Consider the following 12234-nt stretch of genomic DNA (forward strand, 5'->3'; position numbering starts at 1 on the left):
TTTGTTCCCTGGTTCCCATGGCCATCCAGCCTCTCAGATAACCTCCATGCTGCGTCAGCCCCCTTACTGCCTCTTAACAGAAACCGTGGTGTCTTCCTCTAGCAGGCTGGCCACGCCGTTCATGGGCGCTACTTCTCACCAGCCTTTAAGTCTCTGGAGCCTCTGTCGATGGCGGTCTTCCTGCTGACTCTTGTTGATCTTCTGCCTCCATCTCTGTGATTAGGTCCAAGGCAGGACATGTCGTCACTGGCACCGTGGTGGCTGTGCACCTCTCTCTTACCCTGGGAGCTCCCCCTTTGCTCCCGTGGTTCAGCATTTGTGGGTTGAGAAATCCTGTCTTTGGTTGTTGTGTCTCTTATATTCTTTGTTCTGCTGGGGTTTATCGATGACCTACTTGTTCTCTCAGAGTGGAATTCCTCAAATGTCGATTTTCACACCCTTACTCCCCAGTCCCCCAAAAAAGAGAAGACAGAGTTATAGTTAACGTTAAGATGTGATTTGCCGGGGAGCTGTCCTTTGGACGTGGTGAGGAGTACATCTCGACAGCTTCAGGGTGACTTGCTTTATGAGAGAGAGGACTTCAGTGTGGCCATGATATTTTCTCTCTCAAAAACCTCTGTGTAGCAGTAATTCCCTTCTGAAGGTTCCCCTTCACAGATGTTCTTTGCTATTAGGGGGGCATCTAAGCTTTAGCTGAATAGAAGATGTGGGTGGTTCGAAACAGCTTTCTCGGTGGGAACTCAGGCTTGCCCCTCGAGTTGAGGTGGCTGCTTGCTGTATGTTGTGCTGCCGGTGGTATGAGGCTTCTAGGTTTGGGGGTGGGGGCGGCGACTTTGATTTGGGGTACTTCCTGCCTCTGCACTTGTCGGCCTTTGCAGACAGAGTGGGAAGGAAGCAGCTGCAGTTTGCATCAGTGTGAACCTTACATGGCACCTGTGTTTTCATTTGAATTATATGGAACTGCAGTTTTGGTTGGTCAGAAATCGTCAAATATCAGCAACTTCTTATGGCTCAAACTAATAGTTTAAAATCACAGCAGTCCCAAGCTGTTTTTTATTCTAAGTACTACTCTTTGACACATTGGGGCGGGTTAGAGGGGAACAGTCAGGATGGCAAGGATTCTCAGCAGGAGGGTGACATGGGGAATAAAGGGACCCAGGGGTGTATTTCAGCCGAGAGGAGAATCTTCTTCACCTCTCTCACCTCTTTACACTGCCGTGTGTCAGCAGCCTTAGGCTTGTTTTGTGTTCTCCCCTCAGGGGGTGGGACCAGAGATGATCATAAGGAACTGGGGGGAACACTTCTTCCCTCACTGTTTCTGACTAAGCTGTTTAAAGACAGAAGACTCCCTGGAGAGGCATCAGGAAGAGGCTGAAGGGGCAGTGCTGGGAGGAGGCCCTGCCTCAAGTGTATTTGTGTGGATGCAGGGGTGTGCGGGGCGGGGGGCAGGGGAATGGGGCGGGAGGCGGGGGATGACTTAATAACTGCTAGGAACCGTACTCCAGTGGAAACCCGATTTAGGTGGTGTTTTGGTTTGGTTTTTAAAAGGGAAACAAAGTGTTTCCCTTCACGTTTAAACACTATTCAAGCATCTAGTTCTTACGTAAAGCTAAGGGTCCCTAGTTGTAGGGTTAAGTAGGTGAGTAAGTTGAGAAGCAGTCGGCAGGGTAGAGCGTCGTGGGTGAGGGCGAGGGCCATGAAGGCGGAGGTGCGCAGGGAGAGTGCAGAGTCAGATTGGCCGTGTTGCCCTGGGGAGAAGAGCTGGCCGCGGCTCTTGCCTGTACTACCACCACACCCGTTCCGGGGTAGAGTTTTCTTAAGGCTTTATTCCCATAGCCCTACAGCTTGGTTGGTGTGCAAAGGAACAACACGTTCTAGTTTACCCTGGCCGTCAGTTATGTAGCTGTAACCCTGAAAACCCATGCTGTTCAGAAGGTGCGTAATTGTGGTGGTTTTGTTAGCTGGGAGAGGAGGAGAGGCAGTGTTCTCTCCACATGACCAAAAATACCTCCTGGTTCTGTCTGTTCTGTGGGCTCATGTGGCTGGCAGTGTGGGGTGGTCGTCCTCTTGTTCTGACGGGGGGAGCTAGCTCGCTCTCCTTGACGCCTGCCCCCATGGCCTGGGCAGCGCTGCCTGTGGGCTCAGAATCCCACTTGGTGTTTATTGCACCGAGGCCCTGCTCCCTGTGCAGGATGGAGGGACAGGCGGAAGGCGGCCTTTGTCACTGGCTCTGTCCCTGAAAGGTTCTTCCTTGAGTCGCCCTTTCCTTTTGTCCTCTTGCTCCCCGGAATGTGACCCACAGCCTTTTCCAGACTCCTGTCCACCCTCGGGGGTTGTCACAGGCTCTGTTCCCAGCCTCATCTCCTGGAAGTCAGTGTAGGATCTAAGGCATCAAACTTGCTACTTCCCAGCACTTTCTTAGGTGTTCGGCCTTGCCGTTTGCATCTCCATAGGTGTTGCTTATCCATAGTCCCCTTTAAATAATCAAAGGAACATTCCCAAGGGCCACATGAGGGACTCAAGCACCCGAGACTCCCGGTCCCGCTCTCATTTGCTCTGTGTTCTGTCATATCTAATTCAGTCATTCATTGTGGCCACCTCTTCTGGGCCTGGCGCCGTGCCGGATACTGGCCACAGCCCCTCACTGTGAAGAAGTTCAGAGTCCATGAGGAGACTTGCGGATCTTTAGTTTATCTCCGTGTGTGCGTGAGGTGCCCCAGAGGGGAATGAAGGAAGGGAGGGAAGCACGGTCCTTCTGTTGGGCAGTGCAGAGGGAAGGCCTCCCAGAAGGGGACCTGTGTGAGTCTGGAGAACGTGTTAAAGTGTGCAGGGCATGCGTGGCCAGGGATGCCGTGGGCAGTCCAGGCAGGGACCTGAGGTTCTGGAGGTTGCCAGTGGGTCCAGGTGAGAAATGGGAATGGCAGGAGGCAGTGAGGTCATGAGAGCCCTGGAGTTGATGCTGGGGGGTTCGGGTTCTCCCACGGAGCCAGGAGAGAGCCCCAGGAGGTTTGGTACCTTGTGTAAGGGGAGCTCTGTGCTTAGGTCTGGGTTCTAGGAAGATGCCTGTGGAACACCGCGGGAGGAGGCTTGCCTTTAGCCAGTTATTGTCTCCTAACAGGGAGGAAACTCCTGAGATGGCAGCGGAGGGGGCTGGTATTTTGGGAGTGGTGGCATTGGAGGTGCCCAGCGGGCAGGGTCGGGGTCTCCCTCCCTCCCACTGGGTGAAGGCGGAGAACTTTATCAGACGCAGAGAGCCCAGGGGTTCTCACTGTCTTCTGTGGACTTTTGTGAAGAGGGGTCCTCAGGGCAAGGAGGTGGCTGAATTGCAGATGTTTTTGTCCTTCACCTTTGCATCTTCAGCGTGAAGAAATTATATTGAAAAGAAAGTTTCAGGCCTTAGAAAGTCACACGCTCTTTGTTATATATGATTATTACAAACACTGAGTGATGCTTTATAGTTCACAGGGTTTGGTATGCATTCTAACTTTGCCCTGACACTAGTGAATTCGATGGGAGCGTTATTTTCCATTGTAAAGATGAGGAACTGAGACTCAGAGGGCTGGCTGAGGCCCAGAGCCAGCGGGTGGCAGGGCACTTGTGTCTTCCGAATCCAGGCCCTGTGCCTTTAGTCCAGACTGTGCTACTTCGGACCTTCTGGGGTGTGGAGTGCTGACTACACCCTGGTCTTTGAAGAGCGGTGAATCCTACCTTGACAGCCCGTGGCGATTTCCTTCTGTGACAGGGCCATGTGTAGAAAGCAAGCAGGTTTGCGGTTGTAGAGGCTTAGCCCAGGACACCACTTCTGCTCCAGAAATATGAGCCACATTGGGCAAGTGCCTGGGCTGCTCTGCATGGGATTCCTTGGGTGTAAAATTGGTGGGTCAAGAGGAATCACATTAGGTGCTCAGTCCCTGTTTGCACATCCCAGGCTGTGTGCCCCTCTTGTTCACTCTCTCTGGCCCTAGAGTGCTTGTAGGTGTGGGTTTGGGTGGAGACAGGGCCTGCTGTCCTGGCTTGTTACCGGGAAACAGCCTGTGGGTTGCTGTGTTTCACAGTTGTTTTTGGTTTTGGTTTTTAAGATCTATTTATTTTAGGGAGAAAGTGTGCGAGTTTGCACACGTGCGGGGGAGGGGAGGAACAGAGGGAGAGGGAGAGAGAGAATTTGAAGCAGACTCCCCACCGAACGCGGTGATGCAGGGCACGATCTCACGATCCCGAGATCATGGCCTGAGCTGAAATCAAGAGTCTGACGCTAAACCGGCTGCGCCGCCCAGGCGCCCCTCGACAGTTGGTCTCGCTCACCGTAGCTTGCCTGGATGAGCTGTTGTCCGTAGTGGTAACTACAGCACCTTCTTTCCTTGGGCAACCGTTGGCACTGTTCTGTTTCAGGCCACAGGTTGAACATCACAGCGGAGAATGACTGCCGGCGATTGCACTGCTCCCTGAGAGACCTGAGCTCCCTCCTGCAGGCCGTGGGCCGGCTGGCTGAGTACTTCATCGGAGACGTGTTCGCGGCGCGCTTCAGCGACGCCCTCACAGTCGTGGAGAGGTAGGTGGCGGTTCCGTCGTGGCTCCCTTCCTCCCTCAGAGCCCAATCGTTCTTTCTTGTGTGAGGGCAGCATGTTGCCAGGCGCAAGGTGCATACGGAGCAACCACGTCACCTCTGAGAACTTCAGGTCCGTTGTCTGTAGCATGGAGGGGACCTGGTGTCTTGTAGCATATTTTGAGACTTAATGAGAGGAAGTACTTAGCACAGTGCGTGGCACGTAGCAGACAACACACGTGAGCTGTTACTGCGTCAGAGATTGGGTCTGTAGATAAAAATACAGTATTTGCCTCAGAAGAAACCAGGTGAGGTCAGTCGTACGTCTCTGCCCACAGGGTAAAGAGACAGTAGGAAAGGCCTGGTAGTCGAAGGACAGATAAGTAGTCAGTCAGCGTCTTCCAGCTAGGCAGCCAGATGCCAGAGGTGGAACTTTTTGCAGTCCTGTTAAGGTCCTGAGCAGTCAAAGCTGACTCGAGCGGTGGTTCCCAGCCTCTCCACCAGCAGCCTTCATTCGTTACCCCTCCCCTGGGGACCCTCCTAGGGCACAGAGCTGCATTTGTTGAGGACCACTGCCCACTACACAGGCCTCCCCGCTCCCGTCTCACAAACTCGTATGCTTAAAAAGATGCTCAACAAATGAATGGATAAAGAAGATGTGGTGTGTACACACACACACACACACACACACACACACACACACACACACAGAGAAATATTATTCAGCCATCAAAAAGAATGAAATCTTGCCATTTGCAATGATGTGGTTGGAACTAGAAAGTATTATGCTAAGTGAAATAAGTCAGAGAAGAACAAATAACATACAGTCTCATTCATATGTGGAATTCAAGAAACAAAACTGGTGAACATAGTGGAAGGGAAGGAAAAATAAGATGAAAACAGAGAGGGAGGCAAACCATAAGAGACTCTTAACTCTAGGAAACAAACTGAGGATTGCTGGAGGGGAGGTGGGTGGGGGGAAGAGGTAACTGGGTGATGAGCATTAATGAAGGCACGTGATGGAATGAGCACTGGGTGTTACATGCAGCTTATGAATCACTGAATTCTACCCCTGACACTAATGACATATTATTATATGTCAACTAAATTGAATTTAAATAAGAAATTTAAAAAGTCAGGTGCTTCAGATGTGATAGGAGGTTCAGATTGTTTCAAGGTAACTGGTGGACTGATAAGATCAAAACTGGGTGGATGTGGGTCCAGCCTAAAGTTGGGACACCGGACTCTTCCATTGGCCCAGTAGCTGAATCATTGGTAACACACTGAGCAAAACCAAGCCCCAAGCCTAGTGACTTGCACACCAGAGTTTTCTTAAACTGTTACTCTTAGCTTAAAAGCAGAGTTAACTAGTTCAATTTAAGTAAATCTTTAAAAGGCAGATTAATAATAATATAAAAGCACGCGGTAGTAGGAAGTTTTCAAAAAGGAGTTGTGCATATTTTATTTCATTCTTTACTTTGAGGGACGGGGGTTGTCATGTTATCTGTGAGCAAACTGGTCCAGAGATGGTGAATGCCTTGCTCCAGGTCACACCGTTCACAAGAGGGAACACGTAGATTGTAGCCAGTTTCCTGAGTCCACATGCTGTGCTCTTGCCAGACCACAGGGCTTCTACCTGCAGCGCCCTTCCTCTCCTTCGCAGGTGAGGCCTGTTGCCACTGATGGTTAGCAGGGATGGGACTCGTCTTTCTTCTGTCTGAAATCCTTATTTCAGACTTCAGAGCCCCTGCATTGGTATTTTCTAAGTCCTTACACGTACATCTTTCTGCACTGCTTGGGTTTGCAGGCCCAGTACTTAAAGATACTTTGCTATTTTGTCATTTAGAATAAAGTGTGAGAGAAGGCTCCTTGTTAAGGCTTCGTGATCTTCATAACCAGTGTGATGAGCTGGCTTTTCACTTACAGGTTACACACAGCAGACCTACTAGCGAAACTGCTGAATGTAGAAATGGGAAAAGACACATTTAGCAGTCCATTTTTAGCGTAGAACAGCACTAAAGGGTGCTGTAGACGTGAAGTCGGACATGGTGTGATTCCACTCACAGGAGGTACAAGAATAGTTAGATCCAGAGAGAGAGGGCAGTGGAGGGGCCAGGCTTGGGGCGGGGCGGGGGCGGATGGAGTTGTTCTTCAGCGGGTACAGATGTTGAGTCTATGGAATGAAAAGGTAAAGGGGACGCGTGGCAATGGTTGCATACCATGAATATATTCGGCGCTGCTGAAACGTGCTCTCACCGGGCAGAGCGGAGAGCGGTTTAGAGGATTACACGCCAGGTGCACGCTGGTGCATCGCGTATGTTATCACGCCGGCCCCTTCCCAGAACTTCTGATCGAGAGCCCTTGGCTCTTTGACCCTTATTTTCTGACTGCTCTCCAACCCTGCATGCTTTGGGACTCAGGCTTGTGGTTTTCTAGGGAAGTCCTGCTTTCTGCTCCCTTCAGAGAGGAGCAGCTTTCAAAGTGTGGTCCACATGCACGGAGCCCCGAATGCAGATTCCCGGGCTCCTCGTCGCCAGCATAGAGTCGGTCTGTTGGGTCGGACCAGGGAGCTTGCGCGGTATCAAGCTCCCAAGTGGGTTCTCCCCAGGCTCAGTGTAGCTCGAGAAGCTCTGCACTGGGGCACCGCGGGAGAAGAACACCTTCTGTCTTCCCTGGCTTCCGCCTCAGACCTGCTCCCAGGCTTCGTTACAGAGCAGGCACAGACAGAACTTCTCCGGGCCTCCAGCTTCTCCCCTTTGCCCAGAAACGAACGTCCGTCTCAAATGAAAGATGCGGTTTCCGTTTCCCCATAGAGCTGGCTCTCAGTTCCTGGATTGAGGGCTCGATTGTATCTAGTGAGCCCTTGAGCAGCCAGCGGGCTCAGCAACTTGCTTTTGAAAGGATTGTGCTTGAAGTAAAAACCCTTTAGTTTGTTCTAAAAAACGTTTGCTTCATGTCCTGCCTCCTCCCTCAGATATTTTAACAGGAACATTTTTTCATCTTCAGAGAAGTGGGAAAAATTGTACAGTGAATGCCCATATATACCCATCACTTAGATTCTACAGTGAACATTTTGCTGTATTTTCTTTATCCTATATCTATCCATCTGAAACATTCACTTTTTCTCTAATTTTTCGTCGTGGTAAAATACACAACATAAAATACTTCCATTTTAAACACTTTTAAGGTGTATACTGTACTGTATTTCCCTGTTAGATATTTATTTTGTGTTCAAAATTTTTTGGGTCTGTAAATCATGCTTTAGTTAGTATCTTTGTATAAATCTTTATGCACATCTCAGATTAGATCTTTGGGGTAAAATTGAAGGTCTGGTCTTGATTCTTGTTTGGATGGAAAAATGTCCTCAGGACCTTTGTTGGTACCTTGTCCATTTTGTCTATTTTAGTCCACAAGCTGAGTGTTTCCTCTTACCTGTTTCTTTGTCAACAGGTTGGTCAAAGTCACTCTGTATGGATCTCAGATAAAACTGTACAACATTGAAACTGCTGTGCCGTCAGTACTGAAACCTGATCTCATCGATGTGTAAGTACGAAGTGGGCTGCTGGTGCTTTCTCGGGAAAGACCGAGTCTGCCAGCCCCCAGTCAGTTGATAGATAAAAAGGAACAGTGGTGGTTGCAATGAAGAGGAGAAGACTCCCTCCTCCAAAGCCAGGAAGAGAGGATTGATTGTCTGGCCACAGGGGTGGTTGGAGTAAGTGGAATGCATCAGGCAGGTGAGAGCTGAGAGCAGAGGGTGTATGGAGTGGGCAGGAAGGGAGGGAAGAGAAGCCTAGCCAAGACACAGATGTGTTGCAGGGTCCCACAGTCAGGGAGGTGGGAGCAGTTTGTGTGGTGGGAGAGGACGCTGGGTAGGCATGGGAGGACTACAGCGGAAATAACTTGAGTGCCACGAGTCTTATCCTGTAGGCCAGTGACTGAGACTGTAGCGTATGGAGAATGACTCGGGTAACACATACTCTCAGAGATTCTGATGACAGCAGGATGGCATGAGGCTCCCGGGTGTTTGCCTGTTACACAGGAACTTGGGTGATTTTGAAGGACATTCAGGGACCACACTTCGAGAGACTTTTTGGACAGTGGAGAGCCATTAGGAAAGTGACTATGGAAGGGCTAGAGGAATGGGGACTGGAGATGGGGCCATATCCCAGAGATCACACTGCCCAGGAGGCTTGCTCTAGACCAGAGTAGGGGTTGGCAGACTGTGGCCTGTACCAGATCCGGGCCATTGCCAGCTTTCATAAATTAGGTTTCATTGGAAGACAGCTATGCCCATTCATTTCCGTATCGTCTGTGACTGCTTTTGTGCCACATCGGCAGAGTTGAGTATTTGTGATGGAGAGAGTATGTATGACCTGCAAAGCCTTAAATATTTATACTCTGGTGTTTGCAGAAAAAGTCTGCTGACCCCTGTTCTAGATAGTTCTTGAGCTGCAAATTAGGTAAATGATAGAGTCTTATTTACTATAGCGGTTTGGGTTTTTTAAAAAAGAATAGGTGTATGTGTGTGTGTGTGTATATATATATATATATATATATATATATATATATATATATATATGGCTTTCCTTTTTGAGAATCTAGAGAAAACTGTGAAGCTTCTGCTGAGAAAAATGCTAATTTGCTCATAAACACAACATCTTGCACACAATTTCAGGAAGTTTCAGAGCCACCCCCTTCAGCCTTACGGAGCTCTGTGAATTTGATAGATTGACTGAAATTCCTAGACCCCAAAGGCAGACTTTGATGTCGTTTTTCTTAATTTTGGTACCCAAAATTGAAGGGTAAAATTCTAAATATAAAATAACTGCTTGGTCGCTATGAATTACCTGTATTTTCTTATTTTAAGGTACTTAATACCTTTGCTTACGTACCTTCTTATCTTGAGAAAGTTACCACCTGCAGAAAAGGGGAAAAATAGAGTGAACACCCTAACACTCTCAAACTAGATTCATCAGTTATGATATTTTGCCCCAGTGGCTTTTGTTTCTTATCCTTTCTTTTTGTATACAGGTTTGAAATTAAATTGCAGACAACATGTCACTTCACCTATAAACCCTTCAGCATGTTTCTCTGTGAACAAGGTCATCTTCCTACATAACCACAATACCGTTATCGTTACTCAGAGACTGTCATGGATATAGTAATATCTACCATTTTTTAAAAAAGATTTTATTTACTTATTTGAGATCGAGAGTGAGCACACATGAGTGGAGGGAGAGGCAGAGGGAGAGGGAGAGAATCTCAAGCAGACTCTGTGCTGTGCCAGGCTGGATCTCTTGACCCTGAGATCATGATCTGAGTCGAAACCAAGAGTTAGGATACTCAGCTAAGCATGAGCCACCCAGGTGCCCCAATATGTAGCATTTTTAAGAGCATATGTGTGTGTGTGCGTGTATGTGTGTGTATATATGTGTGTATATATATATGTGTGTATGTATATATATGTATATATATGTGTATATATAATATTTTTCCATACTCAGGTTTTCCCAGTCATCTCAGATATGTCCTTTATACCTTTTTTTTTTTTTTGATCCAAGGCCTAACTAATCATGAATCACATATTACATTTACCTTCTATAATCTAGACCAGCTCCCCAGATTGTGCATGTTGGTGGGGGGCAGGGGAGAGAGGGAGAGAAGGAGAGCGAGGAAGAGAGGGAAAGAGAAACTGAGTTTTTGGAGATTTAGACGTTATTTCTATTTTTTAAGAAAATCTTTAAAAATCTGGATTGGTCTAGTTGTTTCTGTACTGTATGAGATTGGTGTTTAACATTTTTAGCAAGAGCAGTAGATAGGTGGCAGTGTGTTGGTCGTGCATCATATCTGCAGGCGCTCGAGGTCAGTTTGCCCTCCTGAGTTGACGCTCAGTCTGATTTCCACGTGGTGTCCGCTTGAGTCCTAGCCCTGTCCCCTAAAAGGTCCTAGGAGCAGTGAGACCTCAGAAAGAATGCTCCCCTGAGGACCCAGGCTCTTGGTTTCTTTTCTTTTTTTTTTTTTTTTTTAAGATTTTATTTATTTATTTGACAGAGATAGAGACAGCCAGTGAGAGAGGGAACACAAGCAGGGGGAGTGGGAGAGGAAGAAGCAGGCTCATAGCAGAGGAGCCTGATGCGGGGCTCGACCCCATAACGCCGGGATCACGCCCTGAGCCGAAGGCAGACGCTTAACCGCTGTGCCACCCAGGCGCCCCAGGTTCTTGGTTTCTGAAGTGCATTCTCCACTAAAAGGAGCCACAGCTCGGTAGAGGGCTGACTGCCTCTGTGTTAGGGATAACGGTGGCAAGGTTTAGACGGCGAGTTTTCATTTTTAGGTCCTACCTGAGCAAGGAAATGATTTCTGTGGCATCACACATATCTTAGAACAGGAAATACACTGGGTGGAATTCTTCTTTCCCGTGGAGACAAGTATAATGCTAATATATTTTGACCTTGACCTTTAAAGTCGCATCTTCTCTCCCTTTGCAGGCACGCTCAGTCCCTGGCTGCTCTGCAGGCTTACTCTCACTGGCTAGCGCAGTATTGCAGTGAAGCTCATCGGCAGAACACACAGCAGTTTGTTACGCTCATCTCCACCACCATGGATGCAGTCACACCTCTGATCAGCACCAAGGTCCTGAAATAGCAGGCACTCCACTTTGTAGCTGACTCTTTGTCCTTCTGTCCAAATACCCGCTTACTGTAGAATCAAAATCTTGCTTGGTATTAGACCCTTAATTCTCACCACTTGATAGAGCCATGTGTCATTTCATGTTCCTTTTGAACTGTGGTCCACATAAATTCAAATACAACTTTTTTAGCTAAGTCCCACATGAATATATGCTCATGGTGGAAATGTAAAATACTATTCAAATTTAGAGACAAAAAGTTGTGATACTCTTTAGTTCCCTCCTCCAAAACACTGCTGTTTTGTAGTGGGGATGGTTTATAATTTTCCTGTGGACGGAAGTTAGTTCTTGGTGTGTCTGTCCCTGTAGGATGGATTCCAGGAAGCGGATTTGCTGGGTGAAAGGTGTACCCAAGTAAATTTGATAGATTCTGCTCAGTTGTCCTTCGAGCAGACCCCCAGTTTATATTGCGCAGCATATGGATGTTTGTGTTTTTGTAGTTCTAATCACGTGTAGCGTTCTGTGCTGCTCTTAACAGAACAGTATATTGTTTTTCGTAAATTTTTGTTGAGTTTGTAATTGTAATTGTAAATGAGTTACAATGTTCCATGGGGGGATTTATATAATTTGTAATTACCTAGCCGTTGCTGGACGTTAAAGTTGCCTCTGTTTGAAAAAAAAAAGTTATCCTAGATGATTCTGAAATGCATGTACTCCCGAACTTAGCTTTATCCTTTTGGGTGATTTTCTTAGAGTAAGTGGGATTAAAGGTTAGGGATAATTTGTGGTTCTAGGAAATTCTAATAGTCTTTCTTTCCAAAATAATTCTGCATGCCCATGACACTTTGGTGTACTTTTTTTTTTACCGGTCTTGCCAGCATTAGGTCCTATCTATAGAGAGTTTTCTCTTTTGCTAATTTGAAAGGGACGGATGGTCCTTGAACCAGGGTTTTGATTGGCATGCCGAGGGGAGGAAGGGCCTGGTGTGGACCGGTGGGGTGCAGAAAGGTGGCTGGAGAGAGGTTGGCTTGGTTGGAACGAGAGGAGTGAGATGAACAATCCT

General features: G+C 47.8%; 1 protein-coding gene across 2 annotated transcripts in view; it reads left to right on the forward strand.

The window, feature by feature from the left end:
* XPO6 (exportin 6) overlaps window positions 1–12234 on the forward strand; it is a 100723-nt gene that overhangs the window by 73083 nt on the left and 15406 nt on the right. For both annotated transcript variants that reach the window (XM_045775247.2, XM_045775246.2), the window contains exons 13-15: window positions 4390–4549; window positions 7994–8086; window positions 11032–11176. In XM_045775247.2, coding sequence (XP_045631203.1) covers window positions 4390–4549; window positions 7994–8086; window positions 11032–11176 — 398 coding nt within the window. The remainder of the gene's footprint in view (window positions 1–4389; window positions 4550–7993; window positions 8087–11031; window positions 11177–12234) is intronic.

Source organism: Ursus americanus, chromosome 2, assembly GCF_024610735.1.
Source record: "Ursus americanus isolate L20-20 chromosome 2, mUrsAme1.1.p, whole genome shotgun sequence".
Lineage (NCBI taxonomy): Eukaryota > Metazoa > Chordata > Mammalia > Carnivora > Ursidae > Ursus > Ursus americanus.